At 42.7% G+C, this 20,652-nt stretch overlaps 1 protein-coding gene across 3 annotated transcripts in view; it reads left to right on the top strand.

Moving 5' to 3' along the window:
* The window catches only part of ATF7IP (activating transcription factor 7 interacting protein), a 133,174-nt gene extending 112,771 nt beyond the window's left edge, over positions 1-20,403 (top strand). For all 3 annotated transcript variants that reach the window (XM_015419724.1, XM_015419726.1, XM_015419727.1), the window contains exons 10-15: positions 2,531-2,613; positions 7,882-7,960; positions 11,131-11,292; positions 14,101-14,286; positions 17,471-17,583; positions 19,558-20,403. In XM_015419724.1, coding sequence (XP_015275210.1) covers positions 2,531-2,613; positions 7,882-7,960; positions 11,131-11,292; positions 14,101-14,286; positions 17,471-17,583; positions 19,558-19,974 — 1,040 coding nt within the window. In that variant the 3' untranslated portion in view covers positions 19,975-20,403. The remainder of the gene's footprint in view (positions 1-2,530; positions 2,614-7,881; positions 7,961-11,130; positions 11,293-14,100; positions 14,287-17,470; positions 17,584-19,557) is intronic.
* The last annotated feature ends 249 nt before the right edge of the window (positions 20,404-20,652 follow it).

The raw sequence follows: 20,652 nt of genomic DNA, 5'->3' as shown, positions 1-20,652 counted from the left end.
GCACGATAGTTGTATACAGTTTTGGAGCGGGGGGGGGGGGGATCTTGCAGTCTATTTTTGGTTTTTTTAAAGTGAAATAAGACAAATTACAGGTCAAGTATAACAGAGGTGGAACAATCACTGTCAAAACCCTGCCTAACCTAACAAACAGGAAGTTGTTTAAATGTTATCAACCTGCCCAAAATGCTTATTTATTTAAATATTTGTATCCCACTTTTCCTGTGACTCAAGGCAGCTTACAAATCATACTGAAAAGCATAACAGGGGTATTTTCCCCAGCTCCATTATAGCCTATGGGGGGACCATTATAGTAAACGTGCCCCACAGGCTATAATTGAGTATCGATCCAGGGGTATCTTGGGCTCGGGGGGGGGGCTGTTTTTTGATGTAGAGGCACCAAATTTGTAGCATAGCTGCTGGTGCCTCTCCTCAAAAAAGCCCCCAAGTTTCTAAAAGATTGGACCAGGGACCCCAGAAGAAGGTGCCTCATCCTGCATTGTTTCCAAAGGAGGGGAAAATGCTTTCTCAGTTTACTTGTGAGCTGAAGCTACAATCCCTGCACTGCCACCTAAAATTTTGTATGCCATCAACCCCAGCACAGCTTAGAGGGAACTCTGCTGATAACTTTTCTGGTTTTCTTTTGTGAGTACTTAGTAGTAGGCATTCTCAAACTCTCATCAGTTTGCATAACTTACAACTCTGCACAAACCAGATGCTGCCTACTGTGTATTGCAGTCCACAGGTACTTAATGACCTCTCTTTGCAATCCCAAATGGGCAGCAAAGCCAGAAGATTCAATGAGGTCTGGATGCATCATTCAACTAAGTGATGTTCAGCTTAATAGCTACAAGTTGTGTGGATCTGATTTATATTTTATTGTACTTGGGGCAGTGAAGCCTTGACTGAGCTAGAGTGACAGTGTAAATAACTGCCTTATTACATAATCTGAGATAAAAGTTCAGAAACCTAAACGCTCACAGCTAACAGAATAACTTTTTGAAGTAACTTCACTTCACCAGATGCCTTGACAATTTCAGAGTTCCCATATCCCTCTCAGTACAATATATTGATATTTTAGTCTTCTATACTGAGGCCTACTTAATGCTGCAGCATTGCCTGGGTGAGAAACAATTTGTAGTGACACTGCATGGCCAGTTTTTGTTTGTGTCCCCCCCCCCCCCCGCTTGTTTGTTCCAAGTATGTGTACATTTTTAGAGAAGACGTAGTCTTAGGCCTTTTGCGATCAAAGCTGCAGTTGCCTCACCAGGGTTGCTTTCTGTCTCAATAAATTCACTCTGCTAGTTCCCAGAAGGACTTCCTGTATCTTTCATTCCCTCTTTTCCTTTTCCTTTCCCACAGTTAAACTGCTGCTGCCCTCCCTTCCAGCATTCTAGCTCCATGGCAACAGTTGCCTGGAGCTATGTATGCCCTTCTTCCAATATTAAATGTATACTCAATGTCACAGCACCACTTTTCTTCAACCTACCCAGATTAATCTTTCTTCATCTTCCATATTCATATGACTTCATCTTCCACATTTGTATGACTTTGGAGTGTTTAATGTCCTGTTTAATTACAAATGAGTGACTGTCTACATTGCAATGTTTGTAGTCTAGCTTCTGTGGTGGAAGAGAAGATTAGTGATTTCAGACCTCATGTGGGAAATTAAAGGGCAGGAATGGGAAATTAAAGCGTGCAAGATTTAACCAAGAAGCAGAGTAGCTAAAGAAAAGTAAACGTCTTGTGGAAAATAGCTAGATAAGATGTCTGAGAGAAAGAAGCACAAGTAGGACAGATTTGAGAGAAAGGACTAATGAGAGAATGGGTGTGGGAAAACATAGTTGGGTTTGTTGTCGAAGGCTTTCACGGCCGGAGTTCATTAGTTGTTGTAGATTTTCCGGGCTGTATGGCCGTGGTCTTCACATTGTACACAGAGAGTACTCCATCTTTCTGTGTTATACCTCTGAGGATGCCAGTCACGGCTGCTGGCGAAACGTCAGGTCCTACAATGCCAAGGCCACGGCCATACAGCCCAGAAAATCTACAACAACTAATAGTTGGGTTTGTTTAAGATGAGGAAAAGCTGTGTTTTCTGGGAGGGAAATGAGGAAGTAGGTCAGCTGAGAGTCAGGGTGGCTAAAGTGAGACATTTAGGGAGATTGAAAAGCAGGGACAGAAGGAAACAGTAGGTGGTGAAGGCAAGGGGACAAGGAGAAAGGGAAGCTGGAACAAAAACTTTGCAGTTATGCACAGGATGTGGGAATAGCTGAGTACTGGTTTGAACTAAGCAGCCAGTTTCTTGAATACAGCCTTCTAGTGGAATCCAATAATATATGTATGTTTGGGGATATTATTGCTGCCTTCTGAAATGATTATTGTATATTCTAGGTCTCTTTTGCTTCTGTAGAAATACATTGATGGTACTTCCAAGTTGCACTTGTCAAAGATGCTGTTGTATAACGTATATAAATGTTATACTGTATCTTGTTTAATTAGACTGTATTGTTAAATTATCTTTTCCCCCCTCAAGAGAGCCAGACATCCAGGTTGCTGCCACCTCTACTGCCTCCAACAGATACTTCTGCCAAGAAAGCACCTGAGAATCCGTCACAGGTAGATTGTTGTTTGTGTTCTTTCTGTATAGAGCAAAAGTTGTAATTCACAGAAATGTAAATCTTTCCTGATATTTACTTCCCTTTTCCTATCCTATCCTAAGTAGTGTCGTTGTTGGCCTCTTCATTGTCAGAGAGATGGGCAGAGATATGCACATTAGAGAGTGGCGTTAATTTTTTCATCAGTAGATGCCTCAGGTTTTCTTAGGTCACCGTGTGGTGAAATCAAGAGCAAGCAACTGCCATTAATGTAGGATCCTCAGAATCTGGATTTACAAAATTTATAAGTCAGCTCACAAAGAAATCTGTCTGCAAAAGTAGAGGTCAGGAAGTGTCCAGGAAGAAAAACCTGGAGGAAAAACGGAAGATGAAAAGTGTCAGAAAAATCCAAGATCAAATCTGAACAGAGCAAGCTTGCAAAAAAATGAAAGAGCCCCCCCCCCCCCCACAGCATACACTTGCATCCTGAAGCCTTTCTGTTAATTATGATCACACAGTGAGTCTGTAACCTAGGCTGCTAGCGGTCATGGTAAGCTAAAGTTCCACTCAATCAGTCTACCATTCCTTTCCTTCTTCCAGAAGATCTTGACATAGCAACAGCAGTATGCAATCAGGACTAGGATTTCCATAACATGACCAAGAGATGTTGTTTTGTTCCTCTCTGAGATCTTCTTCGTGGTCTCTGTGCATCACACCTGTGGGATAAAGGGCGCCTGCACCTGACCCATCGGTAACTTAACAAACCTAAAGAAACCTCTTCCCACACTCCGCCCCCAAGGCACACGCAGGCCCTGACTGCGCATGCCTACAGGGGCAGAAGACAGGTCTCCCACTAGTTCTCTTCTGATCACTGCGTTGAGCAGTTGCTCTTCGACTTGGTTGGTGAACTTCGTATCCAAACTGAGATTAGCCTTACTTACCTCTACTTTCCAACTTTTACCTCTTTATACTTCGATCTTCATCTACAATTTAAAAAGGGGGGGCTTCTTTCCCTTCTCTTCCCTGCACAACATTTGTTGTGCTTATTGTGCCTGGGGGAAGCCCGTCATACAGATTTGTGCAGTCGCTGTGCCAAATTTTCTCGACAAACTCGAAAAAACCAAGCCACGAGCCTGAGATCAGCATTGATTGAGTTGGCCATCTCTCTGTCACAATGATTACAGCTGCACATCAAAACTGTCCCAACTCGACACCGAGGCCATTGGCAGTGACGAAATTGACCGCTCCAGCATCAGGACACACCAACACCGACCACTCAACATCGAAGCGCTTAGATACAACGTCCCAGTCAGCCCCTTCAACTCCTGCTAAGAACCGCAGGGAGGGTAAAGGCGACAAAGTGGGTATGGTCCATAAACCATAGCCTGGACCTAAACCACGAGGCAAGAGCCCTCAACTAGGCTCTTTCACACGGTCCTTCATCACGCCGATAGAGTGCTCATCTGTGCCCAGCTGTCAGTATCGGAAACGCCTCCTCTATGCCTCTTGGACTCCCCGATTCACCAACGGGACTTCCAGGAACAGGCTATCTCTCCAATGCGTCCACTTTATTTTTCGGCGTTGGATGTGGAAGAGATCGATTTGACCCAAAGATCGTTCCATCAGCCCTCCGGGGACTCTTCTGCTGCAAATAATATTGCCATGCTGGTTGATACCAAGCCCTATCGCAGCTGAAGTCCCAGTGACTGACTCAAGGAGCATTCTTGCTCTCAAGAACATTCGCCCTCAAGATACTGGCCGTCAGTACCGACATTTCAGACACCTACAATGCATCCCTGGGATCAATGACAGATGGAGTACATCTATGGGGCATATCCATTACACTCAGCACTGCCATGGATGCCCTTTCATTCCCCAGAATGGGATCTACAGTCAACCTACTCCCATCGATCGCGATCTCCATTGAAACCAATCCCTTCATCCTCAGCACCGAAGAGATCAACATCAAGGATCAGGCACTGCCAGCAAAGAAGCATAAGGCATCACATACTCTTGCAGCTCCACCACCACCACTCACTCCTCCACCGACACCCAAACTAGATAGTACCTTACCACCAGGATCCTCAGACTCTGAAATTTCCGGATCCTGCTCTGATAATGATTTGGTGGGTGCGGAATCTGACCATCATTCTCCACATGGAGATTCTCCCCCTGACCGAGTAAATGATAACCTCCCAATTTCACCATTGGAGGACTTGAAATTGTATGGGGAACTGGTCAGGCATATGGCTCATACATTGGGCATTTCTATCATCCAACCTAAACAGACTGTCACAGACTCAGTCTTTGGCATTGTTCAATGAGACACTTCCACAGCTATCTCCTTGCAGGTAACCAATGTAATCCTTCAAGCAGCCAAAGCTCCCTGGGACAAACCCTCCTCCACTCCCATATCTTCTCGTTGTCTAGAACATACATACTGTATTCAAGAAACCGTTGCCGAGTTTCTATCTTGTAATCCTAAACCTAACTCTGTTGTAGTCAGCATCAAAGAGCAAATGCACCCATTCAGCCCCAGCAGACAAGAAAGGCAAGAAGTTGGATGCATTTGGCAGAAAGTTTTATTCAGAAGGTGCCTTGGGAATTAAGAACACAAATTACTTAGCCTTCATGGGACATTATTAGTACTCCCTTTGGGAGCAATTGTCTGAAATCCTTCAGGCACTGCCGGAAGACAAGCATCTTGTTCGCCGCCTTCAAAAAGTAGGCATGGTCCTTGCCAAGCAACAGTTAAATTCCTCCAAGCACACGGTAGACATCTTTGCTAAAACAGTTACGTTAGCCATAGCCTTGTGTAGGCATTTCTGGCTCCGCTCCACGTCATTCCCACAGGACACTCACTCTTGCATCATTCCACGCTACAACGAATATTGTCCTGCAAGACATTGATAAAAGTATTAGGACCTCACATAACCTCGGCATAACGGGTGCCACACATACCTCAAAACAGAAGTCCTAGTCCCGTACGTGTTCTAAAAGGCAGTACACCAGGTCCTCTCCAGAACAACCTTGGAGAGCAAAATACTCTCAGTAGAACACCTGACAGTCCTCATTTATTTTCTGATGAACTTTGCCTATCGCTCACACACATCCCCTTTATTATTGTAGATTTTCACACAGTGTATGTATATAGGCTAAATGGAGTTTAATGATGCTTCGGTTTTACCTTGACTGTCTAAACCATCCTGTCTCTCTAAGAATCTCATAGAACTTATCCTTGTATCCAAGTTGCAGAGAGAGTTAGGGGCATACTTTTTAACATGCATATTGATAAGGTTAATTGAGGTGACAATAATGGCAAGAATAAGATGACAGAAAGCTGGAAAACATTGAATATAATAAAAAACTGTGAGCATTTTCTTTGTATTGGGCACTGAGAAAGCAGTTGCTTGAGTAGGGAGGGGCTACTTACTATTAATAGTCTTAAGTGTTTCAAGGTCATAGGTTCCTTTTTATATCCTGTTTCAAATTCATGGTGATTTTGGGAGAATGTAAACTTAAATTTGAACATTAATCTTTGCATTTTAGTGCTAATCTGGTTGATGGCTGCTATGCTGCCTTTGATGGAAGCCCTTTTAAATGTTACTTACTTGGTGCTTTTGCCTTTCTTACTGCAAGAGCATAGTATGTACTACCCTTTATGTGTGATTGCCATTTTGTGTGAAAAGAACATGTATTTTGCAGATTCTGTATGAATCAAAGCATAACTTCAAAAATCTAGGTTTTGGGTAGCATGTACCACGGATGAAAAATATGTGCTTTGCCCATTTTACACAAAATGGCAGCCAGCCAAGTGTACTATACCTTCCTGGTACATGAGGTAGGATAGCCTTAGATGTAATGCTTGGGAAGGATTTGCATTTTTCTGGCTACATTTAAATGTTTTAATTGTCCTTTCATACACTTTTTTTTCTTTTCCGGTTTAAACAAAGAATGTCACAAGGTTGTATGTTTAGACTTTCAAGTGAAGGGCAGAGGAGATTACCAAAAGCATTCAATTGACTGCCCATGAACTGGGGATGGATAAATGAGCATAGATTTCTAGCACAGGAGCAACAATATAGCCAGCTGCAGGAACTGGCAACAGCTTCTAGACTTTAAGCCAATGAAGACTTAGAAGAAGAAAATAGAGTTCTAAATAAAATTGAAATATCTTGTGGAGCTGAATGAATGAAATAAATGAAATTTAGGGGAAGCAGATTTAATTGACTTTGTTTACTTTGTTCCAGTTTAAATTAAAAGCTTTCAGAACTGATTAAGCATATGGGGAAGATGTTGTTGCAATGTAGGGTTTTTCCTGAGCAATGAGACAAACGAAATCATGTTTTTGCTTTTCTGTAGCTACCTTCTCCCAAGTTCCTCATAATAATATATGTCATGTATATTTAATGAAGAGGAATGTCCCACTGTATGTGAGAAAGCCAGGCTGAGGGAGACAGTATTGCCCTGGTTAACTTTTTTCTTTTTTACTCCATTTAACTTAATGGCTTAGATCATGACAGCGTTGAACCATTCAGAACCCTTTATAATGAAGAGCCTATTCCTAGGTATAGGGTTAAAATGGCCAGCTTCACAGGTTAGATCATATAATAGCAACTTGACATTGTCCTATACAGATAGTACGTTCAGGTTGTGAGTGACATGTTCAGTAAACTAAAAGCTAATGGTGTTCTCCCCATCACCACCACTGTAAGAACATAGTCTGAGCTCCTTATTTCGAAATTATTGGTGTTTTATTCTGACATATTTGTTTCTTTTAACAGTGCCATTGTATGTCAAAATCCAAAGTGGGGATATTCTTTTGCTTTGTCTTTATATGGTTCTTTGTATCGCACAGTCTCTATACTTATTAGTATTTTATAAGAGAACATTATGAATGGTTTGTTACTCCTCCAGATCTTAAGATCCCATTGTTTACTATATCACTTTTCACGTTTGAGAGCTTTACATCTATGTTGCCCTTAAATATTCTGCTGCAGTCCGTGTTACTTCTCTTCTGCTGTTAACTTTGGCAAATCCTTTGGAGTCAACTCAAGCAAGGTTTTTCATGGTCTGTCACTCTGTGGAGATTTGCTTCTCTTTGTGTCAGTTCCACTGTCAAGTAATGTCAGGGTGTTTGATGGGAGTCTGTTGAGCTGGCTGGTATTCTGCTGATGATCACTGATCTTTAGTATGCTTTTTCTTATAAAGGTATTAAAATCATAGCATGTGACTTTAAATCTCTGTTGTTAAGGTGACAAATTTTATAAATAAGTTGTTTGTCTTTCAGAGTGGAAAGCCCACAGGTAGTGTTTCAAGTGGAGTCATTGACCTCACATTGGATGATGAAGAGGATCGCTCTTCTCAAGGTAATTGAGATTATGATTAAGAATTAGCTGAAGCAGATGAATGGTATAAACCATAACTTCCAAAAAAGGAGATATAGTAACTTCTAGAGAGAAGACATTTTTATTGTTATTTCTTTAAAGTATTTTATCCTTTTTTTATTCTGCATCAAAGAATGCACAGCAGCTTACAGTCACAAATCACTCTAAAATTGTAGTGCATCAATGAAAGAGAAAGTAGCCCTTCTGTCATCACAAAAATTTTACAGGCAAACACTTAATAGGCAAAACTACTGTTTGTGGTTTATATACCCTTCTTTTCTGTACCCTAAGCAGTCTCAAAGTGGCTTACAATGGTCTTCCCTCCCTCTCCACACAACAGACATGTTGTGAGGTAGGTGGGGCTGAGAGAGTTCTGAGATAACTGTGACTGGTCCAGGGTCACCCAGCAGACTTCATGTGAAGGACTGGGGAATCAAACCCGGTTCTCCAGGTTAGAGTCCACTGCTCTTAACCACTACACCATGCTGGCTCTTTTGGTTGCTATGAGCAGAAAGAGTTCCTCAGGTGTGAGGGTGCCAGCTCATGAAGAGCTGAAAAGTAAAAGCCAGCACCTTGAATTGAATGCAGAAGCAAATACAACAATTTAAGAATTAGGATAAGCTCAAAATTCTACCACCAATTCTGAGGCATTGAAGCTTCCACGCTGCTTTCAAGAGTAGTTTCATATAGTGTGCATTAGGGGTGTGCGCACAAAAAGAAAATCAGCATTTTTCGGGTTCAGGTATACCAAACCTGAAAAATGTTCATATATATTGATATTCCCGAATCATACCAATATTGGGATCTGGGAAATAATTGGTATTGTCGAACTTATTTGGCAAAGCTCCCTTTACGTGGTAAAAAGCCATTAAACACCTCCATTTCACTCCCCCCTCCCATTCTGGAGCAAAAGGGAGTCATGAAATGGCTTCCTCCCATTTAAACCAAACAGCATGGTGGGTCTGCCTTTCAGCTGATTGGTTTAAATACCTTCCCTTCTCAGTGGTATGCCTCAGGGAGTGAAAGGAAGGCATTTAAAGAGACCGATGCAGCATGACTCGGAAAGGGAAGGAATTTAAAGTTTAAATGCTTGAGACATGCGGGCAGCTTGGCTTTGCAAAGCCAAGCCGTTCACAAAGAACCTGGAAGCGGCATGAGTTCATCTGGAAGGTGGGTGAACTCGCACTGCTTTGGCTAGTGAGGCTGAGGCCGAATAATATTGGCTTTTGTTCTGGCTCAGCTAGATCAGTAGCAAAATCAGATTAGAAGATCTGATTCAGCTGAATAAATACCCGAAAAATACCTAAAGTATTTTTCGGTTATTTATTCACCTTGGTATATACCAAGCGCACACCCCTAATTTGGTGTAGTGGTTAAGTGTGCGGACTCTAATCTGGGAGAACTGGGTTTGATTCTCCACTCCTCCACTTGCAGCTGCTGGATGACCTTGGGCAAACCATAGTTCTGTCAGAGCTGTCCTTGAAAAGGGCAGTTCTTGAAAGAGCTCTCTCAGCCCCACCTACCTCACAGGGTGTCTGTTGTGGGGAGGGGAAGGGAAAGGAATTTGTAAGCCACTCTGAAACTCTGAGTGAAGGGCGGGGTATAAATCCAGTGTCTTCCTCTTCTTCTTAATGTGCATCAGAGTAGTCCAATCTCAGAGTTACTGTAGCAAGGATAGTATGGCCAGTCCTGCTAAGGGGACAATTTCCATGTCAAAGGCACTTTCTGCCACCTGATTCAGCTACTACAGGCAGAAGAGCCGGGTCTCTCTGAGCTCTTAAATGAGGCTGTTAATGAAAAATTTATTCCAGCTAATGAAGATTCAGCATGTTACTCCTCAGCCACTTGACAACAGAGTTCAGCTGTTGATATAATACAAAGATAGCTGCTTCTGGAGGCTTATTTAAAGTGATGTATTGAGGACAACCCAATCCAAAGCTTCAGACTGTCTCCTTCAACCGTCTTGCATAAGTGATGAATGACATGGGTTATACAGACTCTTGTGGAATCCCACAAGAAAGCTCCTGAAATGCTGACTCAGCAATAACAACTTGCTCTCAGAAACAACTGGACCCATTTAAGCACCATTCGTCTGATACCAGCTTCATGTCCCTAGGTTCCTCAATAAAGCCTCAGGCCATGGTTAAGTCCTGTTCAAGCCTGCATTGTGTGTTGGATGGAGAGCAGATTCAAAGGGTGCTGGTTTTAAGATACATCTAGTCTTTCTCTGAGCGAAAGGCAATATATTGCTTACACACTATTGGGAAAACTCAGGTCCAAAAATGTGTCCAATATCTCTGTAAATCAGCCAAGCCCACTCCCTTTTGGGAAGAGAGCATAGAAATCACTTGGTAGGTCATTGTATTAACTTAGGAAATATATTTAAGGTCTTGTTATAAAATTGGACCCAAAACGAATGCTATTGCTGCGGACACCTTGTAAATTCATCTTCATGCATGGAAGAATGTACATGTTCTCATTTTGTGAAATCACAAAAGGCGGTAGCATGATTTGTTGCAAGAGCAGTTACTTGATACTTTCTCGTTTGTTATGTAATACCATTTGAAGGCAACCAGAGTTCCAGCAAATGCCCCAGTCAGCATAATTTTAGGATTTTGGCATTATGCAAAACACATAGTGGAAGGTAAATGTTAACACAGTATTAGATTGTATATATTTATTACAAATATATCTGCTTACTGTTATTTAAGAGATGCTAAAATTAGGGGAGCATACAGTGTTGTACCCACACCTACAGGGATAGCTGTCCTGAAATCTGTGCTGTGATTACTGAAGTCAACCAGGTTAAGCTTAGGTCTGCAGCTAAAATGTCATGCTAGTGTCTTCTAAGTAAGCTATAGTTGAAGATTTCCAAAACTTAGGCTAGCATAATATTTTATGAATTGGGTATATGCTGGTGTACCATGGAGCCCTGTATAATATGGAACCATGCATATACAATTCTCCAATGAAAGTTTTGTTCATGTATTATGCAAAATGGCATATAAATAGATTGTGTTGGGATGAACACCTGTGTGAATATAAATTCTCAAAAATGGCGTATAAAGTAGAATGGAAGATATTTGAAGTTACTTTTTTCCATTGTCTTTCTCTCTTGCCCCTAACTGCATATTGACTTACTTTTAAAGCAGAAGGCAAGAAGCAGAACCAGAACCAAACAAACACGTCTGGAATGGGCCTGCCCACCCCATCTGTAGCTCGTCCACTACAGCCAGTACAGACAACCCCTGTCCAACAGGCAGGTGCGCCAGCAAGCGGCTTATCACAGACTACTATACATGTTCTCCCCACAGGTAATTTCACTATTTATAAACCTATGCATGTTTTTTATATTCAAGTTATTCAGACTTTTCCTTATCTAGCAGTGGGAGCAGCCATACATACATTAGGAAATGCTGATAGTTCAGTATAAAGAGATTTAAGAACGGTGTACTACACCATGGAAGCATTTATTGTAGAAATTAAGAAACAGAAGTTTTTTCAGATCACAGTATTGTGTCTTACATCATTTAAATGGCCAATAGAGGGGATAATGCAGTAAAATATTACTGGTTTAGCTGTAGGGGAATTACTCTGTAGATGATCACACTGTTTTCTCCATCTTTGAGGAAGCTTCATCCATTCATTACAAAAGCAATTTCTCTTCTCTATAGTTTATTCAGAAAAGTTATATGAAAAGTGCACATGTAATGTGTGCTTGTTTCAAACATTACCACTAGAATCTGTTAGATGCTGACTAATTGCTAGGCATTCTCTAGAGTGTGGGAGGGCACAACATACAGTTCAGTGGTTGCATGCAGCCTGCAACTTATTTGGTGCAGCCCACAGCCCCACTGCTGATTCCAGCAGATCAGCAGGTATGGTTGGCCTCCATGACCCTGGTTATCTGTAGGTCTCAGCCAGGGCCACTTCAGTGGTATAATGGAGACTTGGTTGCTAGTGAAATGGTACTGCAAAAGATGGGCACCCCCTCTATCTTGTTTACCCCCCCAGTCACTTTCCCCAGCTTGCCCTAGGCATCTGCTCTGCTCTTTCACTACATGCTTGCCCTCAGTGGTTCCTCATCCTTTCTACTTTAGTGAAAAAGGGGAATAAAGGGGAATAACTCTGCCCAAAGGGAATGAGCAGTAACTGTTTAAAGGAAGAAGTAGGACTGTGGGGAGGAACATCCCATTGCTGAGACTGTTCAGGGACTGGATTTTGCAGGGGCTCAGGAAAAGGACAAGGCTTCATGGCAAGGAATTAAGACGAATGCTGTTTTTTAGGTGTCTGTGGAGGGGGGGAACTGACATAATGGGCACATATTTTATTCTCATTCCACTTATGTTCAGAGCCTAGTTTGCTGGTTGGTGACTATAGCAGTTGGCTCCTTCTATGAGGCTTAGAGGGAGTATTTGGTCTTTCCTTCTGTCTGACTCTATTACTGGCTGTGATATACTCAACTGTAATGATTGCTTCCTTGCACAGTGATGACACCAATGGTCTTGTTCAAGGGTTTCTTAGTCCCTAGGATCCCGAGATCTGGGAATGGGGCATGATGATGTCATGTAATTCTGTAAATCCACCCCTTAATTCCAGTCTGGTCCATGTTGTGAATCCCTTAAGAACATAAGAGACACCAATGTTGGATCAGGCCAAAGGCCCATCCAGTCCAACACTCTGTGTCACACAGTGGCCAGAAATACCAGTGCCATCAGGAGGTCTACCAGTGGGGCCAGGACATTAGAAGCCCTCCCACTGTTGACCCCCCCCCAAGCACCAAGAAGACAGAGCATCACTTGCCCCAGAGCCCCTAGCTATACCTTGTGGCTAATAGCCACTGATGGACCTCTGCTCCATATGCTTATCTAATTCCCTTTTGAAGCCGTCCATGCTTGTAGCACCCACCACTTCCTGTGGCAGTGAATTCCATGTGTTAATCACTCTTTGGGTGAAGAAGTACTTCCTTTTATCCGTTCTAACCCGACCGCTCAGCAATTTCATGGAGTGCCCACGGGTTCTTGTATTGTGAGAAAGGGAGAAAAGTACCTCTTTCTTTACCTGCTCTTTCCCATGCATAATCTTATAAACCTCGATCATGTCACCCCTCAGTCGTCTTTTCTCCAAGCTAAAGAGCCCTAAGCGCTTTAACCTTTCCTCATAGGGAAAGTGTTCCAACCCTTTTATCATTCGAGTTGCCCTTTTCTGCACTTTTTCCAAAGCTATAATATCCTTTTTAAGGTGTGGTGACCAGAACTGCACACAGTATTCCAAATGAGGTCGCACCATTGATTTATATAGGGGCATTATGATATTGGCTGATCTGTTTTCAATACCCTTCCTAATAATCCCCAGCATAGCATTGGCCTTTTTTATTGCAGTCACACAGTGTCTCGACATTTTCAGTGAGTTATCTACTACAACTCCAAGATCTCTCTCTTGATCAGTCTCTGCCAGTTCAGACCCCATCAATGTGTATTGACAGACCCTTCCTCCCCTGGAGAATAACTTTAGAGGTGCAAGTTTCACAAATTGATATTGATTTGTGTGGTAAAGTTCCATGTTCAAAGAACATGAAAGACACTGCAGATTTGGCCAACCTGAAAAATGAGCAATGGCTGAACATAGCCTAACAAACAGGACAAAGTATTTTTTTTCCAAGACACTGAAAGGCTCAACAACACATCCAATAACCATGTCAGATTACACAGGGAAGCCATTGAAATTCATAAACATAAACACAATTTGAACAGGAAAGAAGAGAGTTTAAAAATAAATAGGGCATGGTTTCCTGTCCTGAAAAATACAAAAGGTTCTACATCTGACAATAACACTACAGATAAGATTAGAATCCACATGCAAAAGAATCTCCTCAGGAAACCTCCTCAGGAAACAATCCACATACAAAAGAACCTCCTCAAGAAAGTTCCTCCATTAGCATGTTCACAACCTGGGGAACTCCTACAAGATAATGACTCAGCAAGTAAATTTTGTTACTGAAAGCAAATGCGATTGAGTGTTATAAGAAATTGTGTTCAGAAGGCTTGATTCAAATGGCTTGGTTTTCTGCAGTGTTTGATTTTTACATACAGCACACTAATATTATGGTTTTCCTGACTTAGCCCAGACAACTGTGAATGTAACCCATCGTCCAGTGACTCAGACTGCTGCCCGACTCCCAGTACCAAGAGCTCCTGCTAACCATCAGGTGGTCTATACTACTCTTCCTGCACCATCAGGACAGAATCCTGTGCGAACCAACATTATGCAGAGCCCTACTTTAAGGCAGGTTAACCCACAAAGTTCAGGTAAGCAACCTTTTTTGCAGATTTGTTCTGTACTGTGTGGACAAAATTTAATTGAATTTTTATGTTACTCTTGTCTGTATTTTTAGGAAGACAGTTCACCTGGAGTTGTGTAGATTGGCCTATTCAGCTGTAGGCATCACTTAAATTTCATTTCAGGACTTGCAGCTTTTTACAAAGTGTAGATCTGCTTGTGTAATTACGAACTCCTGATATCCTTTACATACATAAAAGCTTCATAGATTACACAAAGCAAATCCCCTTGTAATAAACTGCTGCTGCACCCTCACTCTTGGCTTAGGGCTTCCCTTTTATGGGCCAGAAAAATCATTGGTGACTGCCCAACGATTAGGAAGAAACAGTTGGGATATTTAAGTGTTCTATAATGGATTGCTGCTTTCATAACAGATTAAAGCCTACATGTGATGAAAGTCTCCTCCAGGACTATGGCCTCATCAGTGATACTGTCAGGGTTCGATAGTCAGATCACACCACACAGCGCTTCATAAGTATTCTGTTTATTGGTAGTTCATAACTATGACACGTGAATGTCTTTTGTCAGGAATGGCCCAAAGCAGCAGGGCACCCAAAGTTATACTAGTTTCAAAACACCCCCCATTAGTAGCAGAAGCCAGTAAGCATTGTGCACGCGCGCAGGAGAAAAGAGAGCAGGGAAAATAGGAGCCGTTTGTTCGCAGGTCAGGAGCAGCTAGAACCCCAAGGTCAGAAAAGCATAAGCAGATAACAACCCAGACAGGAGACATTGTTAGTGCACCAGGCTGAGGAGAGGAGGATCTCCCCACACACATTCCAGGGAAATGGCAATGTTAACTGACAGATACCCCATCACTATCTGCAGGCTGTGGATGTCACCTCTAAAACCAGCCTGACATCCCCTCCCTTCAGAGGGGGGAAGCTCTTCAGAAGCTTTTAATTGCCCTATTATTAACAGGTTCCTGGTTGTGATCTAATCTGTGCGTCCCAACTCTTACCATCCTAAAGAGAGGTTATGGCACAAATTAGGCCATGCCCTCTGGATTTGCATTAAATATCACAAGAGTTCAGGCATTCCACTAGCCTATTTGTGTATTGTAAGACTGGCTCCCAGGAGGTCAAGGTCACTAGATCCACTCAGGAGATCAATACATTGCTCCAGCCTGTGAATCAAAGAGACTGTCTCTGCTAATGTGGGCTACTCAGTGGGTTTTCCTCAGTAGCAATGACTTCCTAAAAAAGAACAAAGTTTTAGTCCAGTGGCACCTTTAAGACTAACAAAGTTTAATTCTGGGTACACGATTTCATGCACGCGCTTCAGATACCAAGTGTGCATGCACATGGAACACTTATACCCAGAAAAGGGGTGTGCAAATATTTTTTAAAAAAAATCAGTATTTTTCAGGATCAACTATATTGAACGCCCAAAATACCAGTATTTTCTGATATTCCCAAATCCCAGTATCAGTATGGTATTGGAATTTGGGAATTTTTCAGAAAACCCAAAAATTTTCAGCTTCATTATATCATCTGGGAACCGTTGGTCTCCATAGGGTATAATGGAGAATGAAGCCTCAAAATTAAACCCAGCTTCCTATTTTTGTTTAGTTTACATAACAATAGGCAGCAACTGATGTCCAAAAGCAGTGCATATACCCCAGCAAGGGCAATGAGACATCTTAACATAACAAAACTTATAACAGAACCCTTCTACCAAAGAATGTATCCATATAACAAATATATCAACTAGGAAGACTGAGGTGGGTAGCCGTGTTGGTCTGAAGCAACAGAGCAAAGTTTGAGTCCAGTGGCACCTTTAAGACCAACAAAGTTTAATTCTGGGTTAGTGGTGTGCCTTCCATTTATTGGAGCCAGAAAAATACCCCAAAATATACCTTACTGGTATTTTTCGGGTATTTTTAACCAGACTGCAGATCAGAGATCTGTATTCAGCTACCGGTATAGCAAACCTTGAAAAAATCAATTTCCCCCCAGCTTTTATTCAGTTGTATTCAGCTATACCAAGAAGGCATTTAAAGAGATTGCAGTCTCTTTAAATGCCTTCTCCAAGCATAAGCCTTCTGAGTTCACTGAGTTGCACCATGACTGTGCTTGGAGAAGGCAATAGGCATTTAAAAAGATGATGGTCTCTTTAAATGCCTACTCCTCCAAGCCACTGCCGCAACTCAGCTAGTGAACTCAGAAGGCATATGCCTCCCGAGTTCATTTGCTGAGTCGTGCCACCACCGCGCTTGGAGAAGGTAGTAGGCATTTAAAGAGACTGCTGTCTCTTTCAGTGCCTTTTCCTCCAAGCCCCACCTGCAGTGCAACTCGGCGAGTGATTAGTTCTGTTCATTAAGCAGGAGGTAGGCATATCTACCATACCTGTCAATATAGATTTTTTGCTGCTTGTTTCACTTACATTGGAGCATGTCTGCAGTTTAACTAGGGCTTTTTACTTGTAGTACTTTCCCACTGAAGCTTTTTCCTGAAACTGGAAGGGTTCTCCCCTCCAGGTAGGGTGTCAGGGTTTGGTGACTGCCTGCTGCTGGAAAAGGAGTAAACTTTTTTCCCCCTGCTTGGTATCCTAGTGGCTAAACTGTAAGCCCAACTTGGTCTTTGAAATCATGAGTACAGGAATAATGAAATTACTTACAGTTCTTAGCTTTCAAACAATACCTTTGGCCTTCCTTGATGGTAAATTTAGTAAAACAGGTAAATTAACACCACTATTTACCACCAAAAGATGGTGAAGGATATTTATGTCCTTTTTGGATTGCATCAAGAGACATTTATTCAGAGATTTTTAATAAGCGTACTGTTCAGTCTTGTTCAAAAAGGAGGAAAATGTGTTTTTGGAATTGGGACAAATAAGTAAAATGGTTATTTGCAGAAAAGAAGGCTGATGTGTATTCAAACAAATGGACTATGTTGAAGATGATGATTTGATATAGAGTTGAAATTGTATCTTTGTAATATTTTGTGATTTGTGTAATATTTGTTTTTATAGCTTGCTATGTATATACTTTGCAGTAAAAGATGGAAAACTTTAACAGCTGTTAATAATGGTATCCACAAAATATTATTTGTAATTTCTGATTTTATGCAAGTAAAGAAAATTAAGCAAGTAACTGAAAATTCACCAGGCTAGAATCATCTGTACATTGTTGTCTTTCCACTGGTTTTTGTGCAGGTGTGACATTGCGAATGCCTCAGACAACAACATATGTTGTAAACAATGGACTGACCTTGGGGTCTGGAGGGCCTCAGCTCACTGTGCACCACCGGCCGTCTCAAGTGCATTCCGTAAGTACTATTGTCCAGTCGCTGAGGTGAAGATCCAGGGAAGAATCTAGTCATCATGGCCTCATGTGCAGATACTTAAATCCTCAGATTGGGGCCATGTAGACAAACCTGGGGGAAAAGAAAAGGGGGTTAAATCCCCCCCTAAACAGAGGAGCATTTGTGTATACATGTGCACACAACACTCTTCTTTTGGAGCTGCTGTCTTATGGGGGAGGCAGCAGCACTACAGGTGAGTAAGGGAAGGGGTGGCTGGCAGGGGGAGCTACTGACACTCTCCCTGCTACTTAAGGCAGCGGAGGAAGGGGAGCCACCACAGAAGGCAGGTGGCGGCCGGATGGGCTGGCTGTCAAGTGGCTAGCCTGGCAAGCGGGGGGAGGGATGAATGAGCAAACACAATGGCAAGAAAGGTGACACAATGGCAAGGGGGCATAGCAGTGAACAGGGAGAATAGTTGGCTGGGCAGAGTGGAGGAGAGAGGTTGCAGGGAGGGCAGACTGAGGAAAGGGGGGGCAGTATGAGGGCAACAGAGAGGTGGGGAACAGTGTTGGAGAAAAGGGAGAGAAGTAGGGTGTGGGAGGAGGAAGTGGCAGGAGGAGAAATGGTATAGAAAGGTGGCTGGAGGAGAGTGTCAGAGGTTAGAGGACAGTGAGGAAAACTTCCCATGGGCTTGTATATACACTTCCCAACAGTGTTTCTGTATGTTTAGCAAGAAGATCTAGTGAACTTTGCCCTCTGCATTCTGTCCCTCCTCACTTATAACTCCATAGGAACACAATGGTGCAATGTCCAGATGTCATCTTCTCAGCAAAGATAGTTTCAAGGCTCCACCTTAGTGAGAAACTTGTCCTCCCTACCTATCTCCATAATTCAATATCAGATACAAAAATAGCATTGCATTCAATGTCAGCTTCTATCTGGACAGAACTGATCCCTTTAAGGAGAGCCCTGTCCTGTCTGTCCTGTAAGGGTCGCCACAAAAGACAGAAAAGTCTTGGTTCTTTAGGTGTTAGGTTTCAGCTACCATAAAGTTATGCTATGAATTGGCAGCTGGTCCTTTTTGAGTGCATCTTCCATGCTTAGCAGAGGGGCTCCTTTTCCAGAGCACCCACTTGGTCACAATGTTCCACCTTCCTAAGGCATTATGCCCAGAATGCCAGAGTTTGGGAAGATGCCTCCTTTGGAAGGGCTGTGCTCATTGCTGTTTTTTCATGAGTTGGGCTAATACCCAGCACCAGGTAGGTGAGCTTGCTGATCTCTTCCAGTTTGTGTGAATGCATAGAGACCACAAAGAGGGGAAATAGGTTGCATTCTTGTAACTGGCGTTCCTGAGTGGTTACCTGTGCAGTCACACAACCTATCCTATTTAACCACAGCAAATGCTTAATGCTTGCTGTTCTGGAAGAACTGAGCAGGAAGCCTGAACTCTTTCTTCTTGAGCCATATGCATTGGCATGTGGACTTGGTGAGAGGGAGGGTATCGAGCCTAAAAGCCTAGCTGTAGAATGGCTCTCAGCCCCTTTGGAGCCTGTTGATATGACTGCACAGATGACCACTTGCGGTCCCAGGTAAGTAGTCCATACGTGGCTTCTGGAAGTCAGGTCCTTCTAACATTTATAAGCTGGAGAAGAACTTGGTGACATAATGCTCATCTTCATGTTAAAGGCATGCGTTGCATGCTGCCAAGGTTTATACTTTGAGCCAAGGACTAAAACATTTCGTATCATTGGTAAAACTAATTAGCTTACTTATTCATTATGACTTCTCCATGCTAAAGCTTGGGAGTATGATACCGCTCGTTAGGTTTTTGTAGTGTTAATCTAACCCAGTGCTTGCTGGGACCTGGGCTTGACTTTGGCTGTGTGAGAATATAAACTTATTTCCTGATAGAGAACATTTTTGATAATTGTATAAGATAACTTCCAATCCCCACAGCCCCTGTTTGATTGATTGATTGATTGATTGATTGCTTTTCAGGAGCCACCGCGACCTGTGCATCCAGCCCCACTGCCAGATGCCCCGCAGCCATCACGCTTGCCTCCTGAAGCAGCCAATACCTCTCTGCCTCAGAAACCACATCTGAAGCTAGCGCGTGTGCAAAGCCAGAATGGCATAGTGCTCTCCTGGAGCGTTTTGGAAGTGGACCGAAGCTGTGCCAGTGTAGACAGCTATCACCTGTATGCGTACCATGAGGACCCTAGTGCCACTGTGCCCTCTCAGTGGAAGAAGATTGGGGAAGTGAAAGCCCTTCCCCTGCCCATGGCTTGCACACTTACTCAGTTTGTGTCTGGTAGCAAATACTATTTTGCAGTCCGTGCTAAGGACATTTATGGACGCTTCGGACCTTTCTGTGACCCCCAGTCTACAGATGTGATCGCTTCCCAAAGCAGTTAAACTAGAGACTTCAAAGGCTTCCATCTTGCCCCACAGTGCAGCTTACTCTGGTTTTGGGTTTATTCTCATGCATGAAACTCACTGTAAAACCTTCTCTGCAGGATTATTTTGGACAGTTTTCACACACTACATAAACTTATAACCAAAATAAATTTCTAGCATACTGTGGGAGAGCCTGTATTTCTGCTGAAATCTTGAAGTACGAAATTCTTCTCCCCTTCCCCCATAAGTTGCTGTTCAGGTGTGAGGCCTTGACTCTTCGGGATTTCGCTTCATACAAGTATGTATTTCAGTAGGCTGCTGAGGAATATTAGCCCTGACACAAAGGCAAGAGGCATGTTGGGTCAGGAAGGAAGCCAGGATTTGGAGTTTTGCTTTCCTGGGTACTGGGAGAGTGACAAGTCTTACCTTACATTGCCCGTTTTCTAGAGAGCAAAGGAGTGGTGTGGTGGGTTTTGGGGGGGGGGGGGGGGGAGCAGTTCTCTTGCTGGCCTCAGGAAGCATTCTAAGCCCAGGCTGAAAACGGGTTTGCAGAAAGTTGTTTCATTTGCATTTCCAGTCCCTTCCTGACCCTCCTCTTAAATGTCCTTTTTTGAAAAAAATTAAGTTGTGCCTTAAACAGTAATTTCAAAAATAAATGCAGTCACTTTTTCTGTGTGTTCCTCCTCCTTTTGCCAT

This window comes from Gekko japonicus, unplaced genomic scaffold, assembly GCF_001447785.1.
Source record: "Gekko japonicus isolate JY-2015 unplaced genomic scaffold, Gekko_japonicus_V1.1 scaffold1853, whole genome shotgun sequence".
NCBI classification, from domain to species: domain Eukaryota; kingdom Metazoa; phylum Chordata; class Lepidosauria; order Squamata; family Gekkonidae; genus Gekko; species Gekko japonicus.
Note: the sequence above shows the minus strand (reverse complement) of the source record. Positions and strands in the feature narration are given on the sequence as shown.